Source organism: Centrocercus urophasianus, unplaced genomic scaffold (assembly GCF_019232065.1).
Source record: "Centrocercus urophasianus isolate 14NV4802_14NV808 unplaced genomic scaffold, USGS_Curo_1.0 seq_21, whole genome shotgun sequence".
Lineage (NCBI taxonomy): Eukaryota > Metazoa > Chordata > Aves > Galliformes > Phasianidae > Centrocercus > Centrocercus urophasianus.
The window spans coordinates 13,556,412-13,576,906 of NW_024884767.1; the positions used below are offsets into that span (position 1 = coordinate 13,556,412).

The 20,495-nt window shown below is 34.7% G+C and overlaps 1 protein-coding gene across 1 annotated transcript in view; it reads right to left on the reverse strand.

The window, feature by feature from the left end:
• Positions 1-20,495, reverse strand: part of ADAMTS19 (ADAM metallopeptidase with thrombospondin type 1 motif 19) — a 74,060-nt gene that overhangs the window by 18,778 nt on the left and 34,787 nt on the right. The window contains exons 11-15 of the mRNA XM_042822921.1: positions 11,795-11,952; positions 10,862-11,015; positions 7,964-8,099; positions 6,335-6,539; positions 4,468-4,620 (exon numbers count right to left, since the gene is read on the reverse strand). Of these exons, the coding sequence (XP_042678855.1) occupies positions 4,468-4,620; positions 6,335-6,539; positions 7,964-8,099; positions 10,862-11,015; positions 11,795-11,952 (806 nt within the window). The remainder of the gene's footprint in view (positions 1-4,467; positions 4,621-6,334; positions 6,540-7,963; positions 8,100-10,861; positions 11,016-11,794; positions 11,953-20,495) is intronic.

Here is a 20,495-nt window from a genome sequence, read left to right on the forward strand (position 1 = left end):
TTTTTAATTGAAGGAGAGCAAATCAGCTATTTGCTATGGAAATTTAGGGATTGTTTAAGTGTTTCAGCACACAGTTTAAAGGTTGAACATCTCACTCGGTTTAATAATTGGCAAAAAGTGAATTTGTTTTTTTCCTTTTTCACATTATTACGTGTTATTTGATCAGGACAAAAGAAAAGCAATGATCGTCACTAACAACTGCTTTTTGTACCGAGAGATCTTTCAGTCAACTGTTGGTTTTATTCTGTCTCCCCTCAACAGCTGGAGACATTATCTTCCTTTCACCCACTACCTGGAGGGCATTGTATAGACTATCTTAAATAAACAATTTTAAACAGGACATGAGTTCGGAGATTTCCTGATGTAAAAACCAGTGGCTTTTTACAGTGCAAAAGTAAACTGTGCAGTGGCTTCAGATGTCCTTTAGTTTTACAAGAAAAAATTATCAGATCCAACTTTGATCCCCCTTCTAACTTCTTCAGCCAACAGACAAAGCAAAATACACCCCAACCATGTGAATCATTATGACAGATTCTGTATTTGACGACTGTTTCTCTGCAGCCTAATACACAGGCACTGTTTAGAAATCTAGCTGTCACTTCCTCTTTAGCCCCTACTGAGTGCATCTTTTCTTTCCAGATTCCTCTACAAAATCTTATCTTAGCACTTACGTCATATTATATGCTTTGACTCCTATACACATACGCTTATATTCCTTCACTTTCTGCAAGTGGCTCTAAATTGGTTCTAAATTCTATTCTCTTGCCCATTGTTTCAATCCTATTACCACTGCCTCCAGAAGTTTCTGGCTTAATATCACATCAAAATTAAGATTTTTCTTATAAATTTCAAAATGTACTCTACTCCCAAATTGTCCTCCCTTCCAAAATTCATCTGCCTTTTATGCTTCATTTATTCTACCAGTGTTCTGAAGATTCCAGATAATAGCAAAATATATGCGTGTATATATAACTTCCAACATAAAGTTCCCTCAACACAACCTTTGAGTATTCTGTACTGTCATCGTTTAAGTAACTACTCATACAGTGATGTGAATTTCTCTAGTAAGTCATCTAGACGTGTTAACAAACACTGCACATGCATTTCATTTGTCTACCCTCCTGCTTATTTCTTTATCCTTAGATGACAAATTATTAGCAAAAGTTACTGCTCATAACACAGGCAAGCTACACTGTGCTCTGTTTAAGTCTATAATAAATGTGATAAGCTTTCTTCATCCGGAGAAAACGTTCGTTTTGCTCAGCGTTGTATCCAATGGACAGCATTCACAGAGAAAAGAATGAAATTGATAATGTTTCAAGACAGTGGCTCCAGCACTTCAATTTGGGCCTTTAGTTTCACAGCACACTCATGAGGGCAGGCACAGAGTACAAGTGATGTTGAGAACAGAAATTTTTAGCACACTGAGCCACCTTGCTGACTAATAAGAGCTATTAAGGAGTTTAATGCTGCATACATACATTTCAGGTTATACAGCATATTTATAAGTTAAATCAGAATTTTAGAGGGATTTATGTGTTTTTTGACTTATCAGAGCCTGTAGTCAAGTTTTCTTTGATCTTGCTATTATTGTTAAAATGTTGAGCAAAAGAATTATTTGATCTCAATGTGACTGTACCTCTAAAACAATATTAATTCCATTACAACACAACCATGGTTATTAATAATGTTATCTTTCCAGTAATAGTACAGTTTAAGCTTCATTTAAAATTATGCCTTAGGAGTTCAAAAGAAGTAGCAAAGCCAATAAGGATCACATTAAGCCTCTTGTTTCAATGTGTGAGAAGCGTCATTTAAATTTTTCAAGCCAAGTCTTGGCATTAGCTAGGGGGAACTTGGCTTTGCTCAAAGGAACAGCCTTCTGTCAATGTCAAGAATGATCCTGAAGAGTAAAAACAGTGAACACAGAGGGCTACACTGAACTGTAAGTTAGAAACAAACAGTGAGCAAAGATTAACATTTATTTGAGCTTTCCATTTGTTTCCCCTATTGCAGACATATTAATATGTATGACATGACTTCATGTTGCTATGTACTCTAGCAATGGAACAGAATAGTAACGGGGAGAAAAAAAAAAAAAAAAAAAAAAGGAAATCCAAGTATATTTTAAATTGAACGCATGTCTCCACAGAGAAATTGAAGTATCTATTCTTTTTGTATAAATCCTAGAAAATCTCAGCTGCATAAGTCACACTCAGGCTCTATTATTAACCATTCAAAAGATTCTGACCATTTCATACAAAATATTCCCTCATATTCTGTTCCTGAAGTTTAAAGCACAATTTAGGTAACACTGTTAAAATCTTGACAGGAGGAGGGCAGAACATTTGAAATGCCAGTAAATTTTAAACAGGAAGAAATACATTCTTGTACATGAATCCATGACACAGGCTTTTGTGAAAAGTACTGAATCGGAGAATAAAGCCCTTCTTTTTCTTCAGAGGGCACTGGGAATACAGCATAACTTGTCTGAGCATCCTCACATAGCCTCAGCAATGCTGATTTGAATGACTGCTTCAGCTAAGAAAGCAAGTGATCATTTCTACATAGTCTACTTCTTGTTCATGCTAGTGCTATATGATGCAAGTTTTTTCTCCAATTCTGTGGTATGGAAAAGCAACTACTAGGCTTATTTCCAAACATATCTTCTTATAAAAGTAACCCTGCTTCTGAAGATAAGTTGCTTCTGGCTGTTGCTTAAAAATTAATGGCTATACTGACTTGTATTTCTGAAATAGCTAAGGTAGGGGGTTATATCCTAGTTTCTATGACGGTATTCCAAAAAATCAAGTATTTGAAAATAACTCATAAAGAAGACCAGAAAATTGAGTAAGCAGTAATATGATAGTGACAATTTGTACCCCACAGTCACTACAGTCATAAAATGGGAGCTCACAAGTAGAATTCTGTGAAACACTCATTACCCATACAGTTCTTGAAGCTAATTCTTGGAAGGCTGGCCAGTCATACATTACTGGCTTTAGTCCTTGTTTCCAGCTATTACATCATATTAAAAACAACCAAAAATACATTAAATACTTCTCCATGCAAGCAAGTTTAAAAGCTTTTGCAGTAATGTTATGCATTGAAAGCAGAAGAGATGTTTGCAAGGTTATGAACAGAAGCAAAATAAATAAATAAATAAATAAATTAGAATATCTCTGCTAAAGCACGGTCTGTGATAGGGCAGTAACCAACCTTATCAACTATTTCTTTTTTTTTTTTTTTCCAGAATTTCATTGTGTTTTGAACATTTTAAACCGTACCAGATGTTCAGGTTCCCAGTCCAATAAACACATTCATTCAATCCCAGATCTAACCAGTGTCTTCTGATACTGTTTGGCCTGCGTGTATGTATTTCATTGAAATCAAAATTCCTATACCAAGGAAATAACTGGTAGTTACATCAGGTGTTCAGAAAAATCCAGTAATACTTGCTTTCTAGTTATTAAATGTTGTACTTGGAAATTGACTATGCTAAACATGCTTCCTTATGAGGCTGAAAGGTACATCTTGGAATTGTGGACAAATAAAATTCTGCAAACATGATAAAATGTCTTTGAAATGATCTTAATTGGAGTATAATTATTATAATTATTTACAGTTGGGTTACATCTAAATGGCAAACAATACCTTGCCCTGGTTAGGAAAAAAAGACTGTGAGGTAGTTTTGAGACGGGACTCAGTAGGATGACCTAAGCAAATTACTCTAAATGTTTAGCAATGGAAATTCAATTATTTTCCCAGAACCATTTTGTTAAGCAACCCTTAAAACAAATTCCACATTACAATGAGAAATGCATGACAGAATTAGGACATGCAACAACAAACATTAGGCCTCTGCCTGCCTGTGATGGAAGCGGAGAAGAAACACGAGAGTACCTCACCAAACCATGCAGTGCACAATGCCAATTGATAGCCTGTATGCTGCTATCCAGACATTCAGGAACTTCTTGCTGGGAGCCAAACTCAGTATTCAATGTGTTTGATACATTGTCTCAGTAAGACATCAAGTGAGACGCAAGCAAGAAAACAAGTCTAAAGAAAATAAAGGACGCGGGCAAAAGAACTGCTACTTTGCTTAATCAAGTGTTATCAGAATTTTCGAAGTTCTGGAAAAGAAATAATAGCATATTTGCAAATATGAACACTTGATATATTCCACACTCTTCATGTTTCTGACAGTTTGGCCTGCCTACTGGAAACAGTAAATATATATATCACATTTGCACAATATTGAACATTCAACTAATTCACATTTCTGACTTTTATTTTACACTTTGTCACACTGTGACTTCATGTTTTGAATATTTTTTTTTATTTACTATTTTTTAATTATTATTTTTTTCACAACTGGGAGGGTTCTAGATCTCTAATAAAAGCCACACAGAGAATTCAGCTTTGAATGTATTACGCTATGGGACAGCAGAATCAAGGATGTCTCACCTTAGACCAGTCTCCCATTCTCCAGACATAGCATTTGGAATAGTCCTCACAGTCCTCTGCTTCTTTAGGTCTTGTGGACAAAACGCATTTCTTGCGGGGATTGGTGCACCTCACAGTCCGATGCCGTACTCCCTTACCACACTTTACAGAGCACTGTTGGAAAAAGATGTTTTTCAGGTTTCTACAAAAGGCCTCTGCCAATGACTTCTGCCAAGCTATTATAAATACTTCAGGACTTCAATGATTTCCTGACTTTCAATCTTTGCACAGATACTCGATTTGCTAAAAACTAACACATGAACAGAAATTCTGTATGAGGCACAATGATCATTTTTAGATTTATATGTGAAAATATGTAATTTGATAAAAAAAAATTTGCTTACTAAGAAACTAAGCTTTAAAAGCTGTGTTGGGATAAGGAAACATTTAGAAAAGATTTGATGAAACGAAAGTTGCAGTAAAAATATAATGCAATCTTTGAATAATTAAAAGAAATATTATGAAAAACACTAAATGAAGACTGTAAGTACAAGACGTTATCAATTTCAAATAAACTCCACCTTTATAAGAAGAAAAAAGTTAAAATGTAAAAGCAAGTACTCTAAACCAATGCAAGAATCCAGACAGAATTTGAAAATTCAAATTCACAGCATATACAGCATGTGAAAACTCTCCTCGAGTTCCCTAGAAGGTCTTAATCTATGCTTTTTTCAGCTATTACCACTCTGCCAAAAATTATGCCATTTCCTTCTTAAAACATTATCACTGCTTTTGATCATCCCACTGCTTGTAGATCAAAACTCTCCTTTGCCAAGCCAATTGCAACTGCAGGAAGCAGTAATGGCTGGCTTCCAGTTCAATGGTGATAGTAGGAATGTCTACGGGAAACACCTCTCTCTTCAAAATACACTTCTTCCAGCAGAAACGTACTTATTTATTATCTCTGAACTGAAACAAATCAACTAAACCACATGGGTTTCTTTCTCACACCACTATAAGCATGCATGACTCTTCCCGCAATCAACTTTTGCATTATAAATGTCTGTATCAAACCAACAACTGCTGATGATTACTCCTCTTACCTCTATCTTAGCACATGCTTTTTCTATTTGAAAATATTCCCTGTGCTGCTGACCACAGAAACCCAAACAAAGCTGTATACCCACATTCAGAAGCTGCTATTCTTATTCTGAGCCTGAAGGGACTCATAGCACAGCTCAGAATTGCTGTATTCTTCCAGTGGAGGGAGCAGCTTTAAATAACCCCTTCAGCTTTTCCAGACAGCAGTGATAACAACTCCCTTCTTCCTCCACAGTCAAGTACTATAAGAATTAGTATAGCTTCTTAGAAGAAGAAAATCAAATGAACATACAGCCCGCACTAATGCTTCAGGATAAATGGATCCAAAATTATCTTATTTACAAGCCCTTTGGCTCAGTGCTTGTACTGCTCTTGGAAAAAGGAAGATAATGTCCTTTTTTTTTTTTCAGCTTCACTCCCGGCGTGTCTGAAGTAAAATGGAAGCTACAGTCGGATCAACCTCCCTCTCAGACACTCACAGTCTGAACCCACATTTCTGTAGCTGGCAGCTGTCTTAATTCTGCGTACCACTAGTTAGCCATTACTACAGTCAGGATGTACTTGATTACATCCACTTGAAAATAGGCCAAAAGAAACTGTTCCAGGACGTTAACTAGGTAAAATGTAGTAGTTCTATACTTGTTTTCCAAGCTTGTTTTCCTAGTCCTGGTTCTAAATCATTGCATGAGGATTCTGAAACACATTTTGCTAGCAAAAAAAGCCCTGCACTCTCAGAAAATACTAATGAATAATCATTGTGTCTGCTTATAAGCTGTAAATGCGGCACCTCAGACCAGACTCCCGCCTCCCACACAGTCATGCAGTCTTGGCCTTCACAGCGCTGTGCAGAAGCAGGCTTTGGCCCAAGACAATCTCTCTCCCTTGCTCTGATCAAGGTCCCATTTCTGAGCTGCTGTGTGCAGGCTATTTGTCTGTTTTGCGTCCCTTTTCCACATGTCCTTGAACATGGAGTCCATTCAGTCATCATCCATCTACAAAGAAATAAACAGGCAATACAGTAAGAAGAAATCTTGGAAGGATGGAAGAAGTCCCATTATATCGCTTAATCTTTTGCTTACCAATAATTTCTTAGTCAGGATACACTTGTAAATGTTCTCCTTCCTTTCAATTTAACATTTAGCTCTAAACAGACTAATTACTAATCTAACATATTTTAAACTTGAATACTATTCTGTGATTCTATGAATAAGTTAATGCTCACTTCATCAGTTTCCATGTTTTCAGAGTACTCTCATGTCATTGCAAGTCCAATTAGAAAAGCTCCAAAATAGTGTTACACATTTCAAATATGACAGTCCACTAATCAGCCTTGTATTTTCTATCTCTATGGCTACCTATATGTCAAATGTATGCCCTGCACCTACGTCCATCATTTTTTTTTTAAGACTCAATTTCAGAACAGAATCAGTCCTGTGTGTTGTTCTTAAGGAACCAGAGGAGCTCAGACTCTTTCATGTTCTTTAGGATCAAGCGTAAATCAAGTTGCTTCGCTTAAATCACAGCAAATAAGGCGATGATGCAGTTTGGCAGAATCCATATGCCTGTAAAGTAACCATTCTAGGAGATACATTTCCCCGAATGTTCTGTGGCTTCAGACTGGCCATATACCGTTAAAAATCAGAAATTCTGCCATTAATGTAGTACACGAGTTTATCCCAGGAGGTTAGATTTGCAAGGGAGATCTTTAGGAAACTGAAGTTTAACAAATCTGTTTCAACATTCTGACATTTATTGTAAGAAAGCTGAACATTTAACTGAGTTTTCTTTATTAGTAGTCTAAAGACTCAATTTACAATTCACAGACTGTCTAAATAATGCGATATACAGTGCCTCAGAAGAATAGCAGACTATTTCATTTCCATCAATTCAGTGTATAGTGTCATTAATAAAATAAAATGCTAACCTGGTCAAATATGCATATAACTAAAAGAAATCTATCTACTGTTTAATTGTCTATGGAAACACAGATGTTAATAGTTAGTCTTACTTACGATGTATCACATGTTGTATTTTATTGATCTTAATATTTCATGATTTACAACAAAGCTATGTCTGCTGGTCCATTTTACACACTTTCTTCAACAGTTTTTGCATTACATTTGCTTTGAATTGAATTACTTTCAATTTCACTGTACTTTCAACATCACAGTGAGAACTTCTACCAAAGAAAGTAATAAGCTGCTTTCTTGAATGATAACTGATTGAGTCCTGTGCTTAAGGGCTCTCTTTAATTCAGACTTAAGATAAACAACATTAAATGTCTCAGCGTCCTCCATATTTTGCAGTTTAACTTCTGGGAAGTGTGGCTTTACTGCACATTGATTGCCAGAAGCAATAAATGCACCTGAGATTTTTACATTTAGATACAAGTCTGATACAATCAAATCACTGTTACCTGGTCTGGCATGGCTGCTCATTGCACTTTCGGATCTGTGGTTCAGGTTTTGTTAAATATTTGCACTTCTTGTTGTCCACATGACTGATATTTTTGTTCATAATCTTTGTGCAAGAGACTGTTGTTTTTCTTTCACCTAGTAGAAGATAAAGCAGGTATGCAGAGAAACCAAGAATAGACAATTTTGTTAAAAAGGAATGCGAAATTTATCTGTACATCAGATGTAGTTATTCTATGTTCAGTTTGGCAAAAAGAAGTGAAAAAGACAGCAGCGAGCCTAAGGGAGATACTAAACTTTTTAGGGAAGAATGCGTTTTCTTTATCCGGTATATTTGTACCAGTGTCATTAGAATATTGTTGTTTTAGTCCTGCAACAAGTCATATTCTGAGCCCGACATCTCACTGCTGTAACTGCTTCCTCCTCAACCAAGACCTCAGTGTCGAGAACAGATTGTGGAAAAATCACACAGGAAAAAGACGTGTTTGCTTGTTAAGTTAAAGGAAAGGAATAACAAATCCTGCCTCCCTGCGTTGCTTGACTTTAGCAGTTCTGCTCTGTTTAGTAGCATATTGGCAGGTGTGGCCAGCACTCAGGTAAAGGGAATCACAGCTGAGGCCTTCAGAAAGGAGAGTACACTAAAGAGAAAAGGCCATACAGTCTGATCTGCAGTGTAACCATTTAGGAAGCTGTTTACTGCTGGTGGAGACCTAATGCATGTTCTGTAATGTAAACACTGCCTTTACAGATGGACTGACACTTGATCCTCTTGAACAGGTACGAAATCTGAATTGAACGCAATAATTAACACAAGCATGAGCTTGTAATCAGAGTGGAATATAGTTTTTAGAAAACTAGCTGCCCCTTAATTAAAGTCTTCAGTTTGTAGAAAATAACCTCATAACCACTTCTTTCTGTTTCCCTCTGGAAGTTTACTGACAAATGGTGAGTGCAGAATGCAGTATTTATTAGCGGTTAGAAATGTGCCTGCAGACCAAGCAGCAAAGTTAGAAATAATAATTTTCAATGTGACTACAACTGACATTTTACACAGTTTTTGTATATGTAGCGCACACACAACTTATCTATTACATGCAGTGTTCAAAACGTTTGACCCTTTTTTCCCTCATTTACATATACAACTTTGCATCCATATTCTTGCCTACACTAAGAATGCTTTTCTGCAACACAAGAAGTGGCAGACCAGTGACATATGTAAAAATGCACAAAGTCACATTGCTTCATCAGTACTTTCATCCTGACAGAGGTTTTAAACGTTTAAGGAAAACTACTGATATTTATATTCTTTAATTGGGTACATGAAAATATTGATAATAAAAGTTCAAGCACAAAAATTTACACAAGATACAAGCTGCATCATTTTTATTTCATTATTACTTCATATTAAATGAAATAAATGAAAAGAAGAATTAAAGTGGGAAAAAATTTTAACATGCATTTCAGAATATTTGCAGTAAAAAAAAAACCTTCATGGAACTTTGCATTAACTCAACTATTTCAAACAATAATAAAAAGTGATGGCCAATTACAACAGAGAAAAGTATGATAAAAATAAACATTACAGTAAAACACTTAAATATTTATTTAAGCATTAATGTAGAAAAAAATCACCAACATAGTGCATTTTAGGATTTTTCCAATTGATAGGTAACTTCAAAAATATCTGAAGGAATAATGAGAGATTGTGGTAGCATTCCAATTATTCTAAAAATACTTCAGGAAACTGTAAAAAGAACGAATATTCCAAGTGAATATGAGCGCACTATGAAGAAACAGAGGATGATACTAGTACCACGTACAAAATGCCTTCAGGGAAGAAGCTTTCTTACCAAACCACAAAAGGCATGTTTATGGAAACTACAGTAATCTGTCGTGACACTGGGACTGTTTGCAGAATCAAAGTAGCTAGAACACTGTGTTCTTTGTGTTGCTGTTATGAGAAGGTAAAGTGTTTCCAGGCTTTCTTATTGCATTACAAGATGCATAGCAGTTTTCACAACTGCTGATCAGAGCAGCTATGATTATTAAAGCATGAAAGACAGGTATTAATAATTAATATATTATTCACAGTATAAGTCTTAAAAATTAATTATACAACATATTAAAAGGTCTCGGGGTTGCCTTCATTAAAAAATCCCTCACATTTTCTAATAACCAGCTTCTGAACAGTTACTGATTGAAAAGGATTTTGCTACAGTAATATCATTCATATTCCAATATTTGTTCTCATATTGGCTTTTAGTTCTTCCAAATTCACATTTTTTACAGTTTACAAACATAAACATAGGAAAAATATTACATAAGCATACTAATATCTGCTGTTGCTATATTTGTTCCGTATGTTTCTGGACCATTCTCAACTCACGTAACTAATGTATTTGATCTGAGATTGGGGTTCAGCTCTTCTGATGTTTGAAATTTCTTTTACAGATCATTTATCTTAAGTAGTTCCAAATACAGAGTGGAATGCGCATGAACCTTCTATTCTTGTTCTTGTTCTTACACTTGTATTTCTTCTTAGAAACTGCATCTTGAATTGAGATTTCGTTCCTTCACTATCATTTTTTTCTACCTACTTTATTTAGTTTGAATCTTAACTAGATTATCATTAAGATTATCATTATAGTTATCATTATTCTTTTAATATATTCAGGAAGAACAGAAAGAAATATGTCGACTATTCTATGTAATCATACCAGCTACGATGGGCACATTACTATTAAACGCACTACACTGACCACCAGAGTCTGAAATATTAATATACCATTTGTTCTAGTTTGTGTGTGTGTATATATATACAGGGTAAATACATATATATACGCATGCTGTATATACATATGCATTGAATGTTTGCATTGTTGTTGTTTGTTTTTTTTTACCTCCTCCACATACAGCATCACAATCCTCCCAGCCAGAATGAGTCCACATGAAAAGAGGTTCCGGTACTTTAGAGCTCTGATTCTCAGGTGGAGGATCCAGTGGGATTGTGTACTCATAGTGTAGACCATAGCTCTGGTCATGGAAAAGCAGCACCTGCAAATTACAGAGGAGGAAAACATTCCTATGAGGACAGGCACTGATGAGAACACAACAGAATCTTTGAAGAAATAATCTTGAAGACCTTGACAGAATAACTTATTCGTTCAAGGCCAGGCTGGATGTGGCTCTGGGCAGCCTGGTCTAATGGTGACTTTGCCCATGGCAGTGGGGTTGGAACTAAATGATCTTCGAAGTCCTTTTCAACCCAAGCCATTCTATGATTCTATGATTCTAAGATTCAGTAGCCTTTAGAGTTTTCTGATAGATTTGACAGGAAAAATTACTAGAGGTACCTAACTCAGAATAATGGGAAAAATGTTTTTATTTAACATAAAGGTCTAAAAGTTCCCCAGGTAAAATAATTCATTAAATTTAAAAAAGCAAAAACAAAAACAAAAGCAAAAATAAAAGCAAAACAAAATTCATAACAAATCCAGGAAATTATGTTTTCTGTGCTTTTAAAAAGATGATGCCTTCCCTAGGTATGAGATATTTCAAACTATTTAGACATTCAAGACAGTTTCTTGCAATTAAGGAATTTTGAATTGTGAAGTATTTCTGCATCATTTCTTCATCTTCTCTTTTGGATTTGTCATTTAGCTACCAACTTTTCCTCCCTACACTGTATCAAAACTCTACTTCTGAATGGAAAATATGGTAATTTCAACCTTGAAATGGCAGTACTGTGCCAAATTTAGCCAATGGGCCAGGAGGATAGAAAACATCTCGTAGAAAAAAAGGCTAAATAAAACACAAAATTAATATTGTCATACCAGTAAATGTAAGGGAGAAGTTGTGGGACCTTTGGCAGAAATCTTCTCCCAGAGACCTCTTCGAACGTAATGGACAGTGGTCCCAGCAATATTGAACGTTCCTGAATGTTCTATCTTCCAGTCACTATTGATAGACTGTTTACCAGCATCTCGAAGAGCTGCAAAAATACATTAAAAAATGTTGTCATTAGTGATTCTGGCCTCTTTCTACATGCTGATTGGATAATGTAATTGGTAGATGAAATCACGTAAATCTGCAAAGATACATAGTTAACTCCAAAAGAAATGTTTCTTATTTATTTCCATGGAAACTACAACAAGTGCAAAAAGCACAGTAGCATTATTTGATAAAAGAAGTTATCAAATCAAAAAGTACAAAACACTATCTTTCAACATAGTCACCACCATTAGTTATGCTTTTTTACCAGCAACAAACAAGAGCCTGCACACCGTACTTGTAAAAATCTACACCAGCAAAGGTGACTCACTGTTTCAGTGCTATGACAATGCTGTTGCTAGGAAAATACTGCCCACACAGTTGATCTTTCATCAGCCTGAATAGGGGTAAGTCAGAAGGCAAAATCTGGGCTGTACAGTGGGTGTGGTAGGACAGTAGGACAGTCCAGCCAAGATTAGCAGTGCTCCACAGTCTTCAAACTTCCACAGGGCCAGGCGTTATTTTGATGCAAGAGAAAGGCTGCCTTTCTTTCTAGTCTTATTCTGGATGTTTGAGACTCTTGTCATCATAGTGATGTAGTGGTAAGAACTGATGGTTTGATGGGATTCCAGGAAATCCAGAAGGATCATCCATTTCCTATCCTAAAAGACAGTGCACATCACTTTACCTGCTGAAAGCCATCTCTTTTTCTTCAATGGGGAATTGACATGTCAACACTCCATGGACTGCTGTTTTGACTCCAACTAGTAGCAGTGATACCACATCTTGTAACTGCTAATGATGCAGTCCAGGAAAAAGTCGTCCTCAGCCTCGTATTGGCTGAACAGTTCTGACAAACTTGCATATAGCCTTCTTTCTGGTTCCAGGTACTTGCAGGGCCCACGTGGCACAAGCTTTGCAATATTTCAACATTGCCATCATCACTGCCAATGCATTGAAACCAATATTTGACTCCATACACAATTCCCTGGTCATAATCCACTCATTCATGTGGATGACCCAATTGATATGCCTTTCATTTCATGGTATGACAGCTGTGCATGGACATCTGCAGTGTGGCTTGTCTTTCACACTACTGTCACCACTACTGAAATACAACACTCATTGCCTCATTGTGCTCACATCCACTGTTTAGTCTCTATAAATGTTCAAGAAGCATCGATGAATATCAATGGGTGCCAGCTTTTCCTCATGAAAGAGCTCAGTTACACACATTTGTTTCGGACACACTTCCACGTCAGACACCATTCCGTAAGACTGTCCCTCTGCTGCCATCTGTCACACAGCAACAAAACATAACAGGGGATTGGCAGGAAGGTTCAGTCTTTGAACTTCTGCCTTCATTCTGCCATACTACCAACGTCTGTCTCTGGCTTACTGCTCCACTGTGGTAAAATGGGAGACATTACTTTCACAAAAGCCCTTGTACTTATGAATGCTATTAACAGAAAGTTAAATTGAACAATTTTTGGAAGAAATGCTTGTCCAAATCACATATGCATAGCATTAGTTGAATTTAAAATAAGTATTTTATTGCCTAGTAAGACTGAAGGTTCCAGAATTCATGAAATTAAAAAAGACAAAAGCAATTATTCTCCATTTCTAGGGTCTACAACCTTTACAGGACAAGGAAATAAAATTTTCACAAGTTATTTTTCAATATTTGTGGAACTACATTAGAAATTCAAAAAAAATCTGGTTCAAAATTATTTCTTTCTAACCTCTAAATCTACATTTCCCCCACCTCAAAATTGACAATGCTATTATTATCTCGCTTAAGCACTTATTTTACTCAGACTTTCACCATCTAATTTGATTGCTCTAAAAAACTGAAACAGATTGATCTTTTTGGTCAAATTACAATGTAAAAGCATCACCAAGTCAGTAAAGATATTCAGACATTGAAAACACAGTATACTACTATTTTTTACTATATTAAATTCTGCAGAAACTCTTCTGTGAGGAACCTTTATTTTAACCTTTTATTTTTTTTATTTTATATAATTTTCTTATTCAAAATAATGTCTGAAATAGGCATGTGAAGGAAGGTTGTACTTGAAGTCACCTTTCAGACAAAAAGTTGTACACATTCCTCTTCACTGAAATTGCATGTTTGGCATCAAACTGTTTTAAGAGAACCTCAACATCTTAACCCTTGTCCAAATTTTCTTATTTGAACTTGTAAGTTAATGTGAGTCATTCCTGTAATTGTCTTTTCTCCTATTCATATTTATACTGTTATGTTTTGTTTCTATGGGAAACAATGGCAATAGCTCTATGGACTGGCAGCAATACAATTGCATAAGACATCACTGATGTGTACTACTACAGTGCTGTGTAATAAATGTTAGGATTATAAAATCCATTAATGCCTTGTGCTAAAAATAACAAGTCATTTTACAAGATCTAAAAATTGGTATTTCAGGTTTAAACATTCTATTACTAGTGGTAATTGAGTTCTATTTAATTTTAAAACTGTAGATGGCAATCCTGTTTCTAATGGTAGACCTTGCACTGTTTTCTGTGTCTTTAAAAGCAACGTTATGTGTGACAGCACACAGTTGTGTTCAGAAGACTTGAAATCTCAGTCCTGGAACAACAGAAATATGTCAGTTCCTGCATTTTCTTCTCTCAGCTTCCTCAGCTGAGGCCCTGGGGTTAAAAGAATGAGTGTTGCCATGTATAAAATTTAGGCTTTGATTCAGGTAGTCCAGCTTCTACATCTGACTCTGTCACACCTCTTATTGCAAGCTTGTTCACTGAGCTTTAATCCACGTCATACATATAATCCCTATTCTGCTTAGCTTTTGATGAAGGAAGATCTACTGTACAGATTAACGCAACATAGGAGGAAAATTCAGCACACAAGTGTATTGCCTCTCAGGCTATAAAATATACTGAGTAATATAGCCATAATGAAAAAGACAAACAATTTAAAAAAACTATGATGAGGAAAATCTACCAGAAAAAGAGTTTGTGCCAAAAATAGAGGGAAGCGAGTGTCTTTGGAAGTTGTGAATTTGGGTTTTTTTTTTTGTTTGTTTGTTTTTTGTTTGTTTTTTCAAAATTTAGACATACTCTTCATAAAATAACCAAAACAAAGTCACTTTGGCTGAACTTGATTTTGTCAAGAAAACTGGCAAATATATTAAAAAAAATACGAATCTGAATTCTAAACCAGGATGCTTTCACTGACATCTTTCATCAGGGAAATCACTGTTTCACTTGCATTAAGGTTATCCTGTGATACCTGCAATAAATTTTAAGAGTAATAATATTCAAAATTTGAATAACATAGAAAACGTCAATTTATCAACTCAGGAAATACAAAATTCCATCTTGATCTTATATATGGTGCCACTAAAATTAGGAGTTACATGTAATTTGGCATAATGCGTTCTTGTTTCTGTTTTTACTAAATTATTTTATTTTGAAGCATTTATTTCCAATGTAAATGGAAAATTATTTGAACAATTAAATGTTTAAAGATGCTGAAAACAACTATACTTGTACTATGCAGTACCATATGGGATATATTCAATAAACGATATGTCTTCTTATAAGAAGAAACTTCTATTGGATGTTGCTTTTTTTTCTATGAGGTCACGCTTTAATGCTGATAGTTCCTTGCTGCTTTCTCAAAATTAACTAACGAAGGGATATGACATCACCTTCTGCAGCAAACTTCCTATGAGTTGCTGCTGCTCCAGTCTTTTCCAAATAGTTGCTTTGATATTAAGGAAACAAAATAAGAGAAGAGAAATCACACAGAAATGCTATCAGGTGAGTATGTAGCACGTGTCAGCAAAGGAGTATTTTTTCTCAAACTAAAAAGCTTAAAAATGCTCAACTGCCATGAGTAACTGGCCCCCAGCCTGACACAAGCCCATTTTCTATAACCTTTTGAGCACAACCCATCAGCCAATTGCTCTCTGATCACATTATGTTTTTGTCATTGGTCATAACACTAATGAAAAAGCAGAACAAGCTCACAGGTTCTTTTTCGTTTTATAAGCAATAATAATCAATTTATAGGCTACATCCAGAGGTATGCATATTGCTAGAAGTAATTTATAACATGTCACCTCTACTGTGACTAATCAGCACCAACTGGTCATTAGTATTCAGGAAATCCTTTTGTTAAAGACAGAGTTACTATTATAACAAGAAGCTGAGAGCAAGAAAAGGATTGTGTATGTTTTGTTACAATTCAAAAACAAACGTATTTTGTATTAAAAAAAAAAGACTGACCTTAATTTCTTAGAAACGTCTTGAAAATAAAATGAAATAATCAGGCTGGCCAGCTTAATCACTGTAATCGTAGCAACTATTCCATGGTAAACAGTAATAAAGTTACAAGTATCTTATCTATATGCAAATATATAATCTAATGAAAATTAAAGACTCGTTAAGACTGCACATAAAATAAGTGCTAGCCTATGCTTAAAATTAGTTAAGTGCTACTTTTGTATCCTGTCTGGCAGTGTTCACACATACAGTGAACTTATTTCCAAAACTCATGTAACTCAAAAAATGATTCCTGATAAACCCATTTTCTTCACTACATATTTTCATTCACAGCTTTGCTAACCTACATGCACTTTCTTTATCACTTATTTCACAGAACTATAAAACATACTATCTTGGTATTAGATATAAAAGCAGGGGAATACTTAATTGAGGTGGTATAATTTGTATCTGTGGCATAATTCTGTATAGAAGAAGGGCATTTTTTTTTCTCTACAGAGAAATCTGAGCCATATTAAAATATGTACATGCAAAAATATACTACTAGTATTTATTTTTATAAATAACTTATCTGCATGTGCTGAGCAGAAAACATAGATAGCATGATTCCATGTTGGTATCAATCTTCACTCTTATTTTGAAAATGACTTTAAGACAGTCCATACCACTGAGGTGAAGTTTTATTGACTGTCAAGGAAGAGCTGATTCACATCACTTTTCATGTTGTCTTCTGCTTTGGCAATGTAAGAGCTCAATAAAAATTTTAATCGGGTATAAGCACAATTTGAACAAAATAAACTTCTATTTGCTAATTCTGTTTTTTTTATGGAATGGGTTGCTCAGCTGTTTAAAGTTCTAGAGCTCTTTATACACACAGGAAATGATTCTTCCCCCACTATTTCAGTCTATGAGAAAAATATGGGGCAGTAAAAAGGCTGTTAAAACAGTAACAGAGATCAGCAAGAACTAAAAATGTGCATATTCTTACCTGGAAAATAATTCAAACTCATTATCATGAACTTGCATGCTTAGTTTATATTGCTAAACAGTTTGCTAAATTGTTTGTTGACAGCTTTCAAAGTTACAGACTTAATAACAAATGTTTTTTCATCTTGATGTTTCAATTTTTTTTTGTTATTAATCACTGTTCACAGCCTTCTATTTATAAAAGGAAAACATGGTTAATCTCGGGGGACACTGGCCTCTGCTATGGGACCAAGTCCTCAACCAGCTTCAAAGGTATTTTAAAACAATTAGCATTTTCAAAAGTGGGCAATTCAAAATTGTGTGTAATTTGTCAGATCTTGCCTTCTTTTCCACATTCTTCACCTCATAGGCCCCAGCAGTACAACTTTTTTTTTTTTTAATTAGGAAACATACTTCATAAAGAAAACTGGACAAGAACCACATATTTGTCAATTTGACATCTCAAAAGAATGAGGAATTACACTGCTATGCAGTGTTCAGTTGCAGGTGTTCAAAGGGTCTGCATCCCTGAAGCAGCTTGATTGTGTTTGCCAAAACAATTACTTAGCTCACAGAATGGCTGAGGTAGGAAGGGAAATCTGGATGTCATCTGGTTCTGCTCCCCTGCTCAAGCAGGGACACCTGGAGTTAATCCTCTTCTGTATCTCAGTTAAAAACAAATAATTTCTCTCATTTCCAATTACCAATGAGAAATTTCAGGTTTTGGACTAAAAACTATCTGTATAGCTAAATACAATTTAAGTATTCTTAGTAATTCATTATGGGTCTGGAACCGACATGCCATTTTGCAACTGTCATGTGAGTGTTATAATCTCAAAATTTGTTTTATCTCCTATTAAAAAAAAAAAAATAAACTTCTTCCTGTATTCTACTTTAACAACTTTAAAAAAAGCAAACATTTGTCAAATGGGAAGGAAAATATAACAGCAGACAAGGCATAAGAAGCAGAATTTTGTATGTGTTTTCTCACATAACTTAAGGGTAGGAGGAATAACTAATATTTGGCTATATCATATATATTTATGATATTTATATATTATATTTTAAAAAAGAGAAAAAACACAGTTTTTTAAAATCTGTGAATAAATCCTCCAGAAGGCATAGGAGATAGGCCATATCTAGAGGCATTCATCAGTTCAGTAAATGCAGTTGCAGTTTATACTTTACATTATTCCCTAGGATGACAGAGTTCCTGTTATTGTGGTGTATGTTGATATACCTCAGATAAAGAGGATATTTGAGGAGTTCAGAAGGAACTTCTCTGAAGACTAGCTTCCACAGTACATTTACACAATGATGCTATTGATATGTACTGTGGTTTTACTAATGAATTCATTATAGTCATCGCAACTTCCAAGATAACAGGGAAAGGCATTTATTTTGATTGCTTCCCTGTTTAGCCTATGAAAAACAGGGATCATATTTCCAACAGCTTAAATTGGATTCTACCTTGTAACTCACACTTTTTAAATGTATACTGCATCACGGTATGTTTATAGCTAAATCATTATGCAGTTATTTTGTAGATAATTAGCTATATTACTTTAGGAACTTAATCATAAGGTGTGCATATGAAAATAAGCAGGCCAGAAATATGGTTGAAGTATATTGATTCTTTTCAAGTTCAAAAACCCAGAAAACAAGCTACCATGCAACATAAAATGAAAACTCCGAACTATAAGACATAAACGATTCAGAAAGACAGAATTCAATTTGTTTTGTATTTCAAAATTTTGAAGACAGTTCTCTGAAAAACATTGTTTCTAAGCTGAAACTTTTACACTTTCTTCCCAGAATTTGCAATTCACCACTCTTGGTCAAAAAATTTAATGTTCAACTTATTACTCCTATTCAATTTTGATTTTTGTGCTTTCAATATAAATATATTTTAAAATTCAAGAATTTTTAAGTACTTTTGGCTAGTATAAATAACAATAAAAAAACCAATAATTTAGGTTTTAGTTAGAAAGAAGAGATCTGTTGCTGTTTTTCCCCCCACAAAAAAAGATGTGTGATACTGGCTGATAATCATTCAGACATCAGCTGCATTAAGAAAAGTAAAATTCAAGTGAAAATAAATTAAAAGCTGATCAAGTATTAATGAGCGCTTTCAAAAATAATCAGAACAACTGATATGATTTCAAGGGTATAAGAAGAATTAACTTCTCTTAGTCTGTCTCAGTATAAGGAAGGAAAATTTACCTCTTATGAGAAGTGAATTAATTTCCCTAAATACAAGTCTAGTGTTTACTTATTTTTGTATTATTTAAAATATAAGAACTAAACAGTACTTCAGTTGTCTGTTAATGGTAATAGGCAAAGAGGAATAAAATAACTTGAAAATTAAGAAATTTATCAATGAAACCAATTATTGATCCGACAGTCCTATACCTATATCTTTATACTCCATTAATGCACAGTGAAATTGTTCAAAACTATAAATCTCTTCCAATAATTTAACAGGATAAGCAGATCCCTCACAATAAACAAATAGTAACTCACTGGTAACTTAAGGGCTAATAATTCAGATTTGCCATTTTTGACATTCTCTCAGGTGAGATATTGAGAATGTTCAAGTAAAAAGTTTTGTAAAACATTGGTATTTCTTATGACCAGAACTAATAACAGTGGTCAAACCAGGGAAATTTTAATTTCATTGTCCTGTTTCTTGTACTGTTTCTCACAAGTTAAAATGCAAGCAGTCCACCGGACAGGACCAATTATGATAACTTAAACCCTGTAACAATAATTACAAATTCTACTGCCCTAGACAAGAGCTCCACAAATCATTAAGAGAGAAAAATGCTTTCTTCATATGAAAAACAACTTCGTAAAAATGAAAAGAAAAAAAAAAAAAACTAAACTAAAAAAGTCATTACGATTAATTATTTCCATGAAAATATTCCAATTATTTGAAATCATCAAAATAATTTTTTTCTGTATTATTACTCTAATTTTTGAACTTTCATTTGACTTTTGGCGATCTCCTGTATATTGGTCTTTCTGTTTTTTTGTAGAAATTATTCCATTTCAGTATGAAGCATTTATTTTCACTAGTTCAATATGAAGAGCTCTCATTAGTGTTTTCCACATGAAGCACAGAAAGTCTTGAAATGGCTTGATGAGATGAAAGTTCCAAAAAACAGAAAATGCAGCAGCCATTCCTATCGCATTTCTACAAATTTTCTTTATTTGTTCTCTCAATGCTTTCATTTTCTACTGTTTCATTTAATCACACAAGCATGCCTATTTAGACCTCTTCAGTGCTAATCCAAACAGAAAACAAGC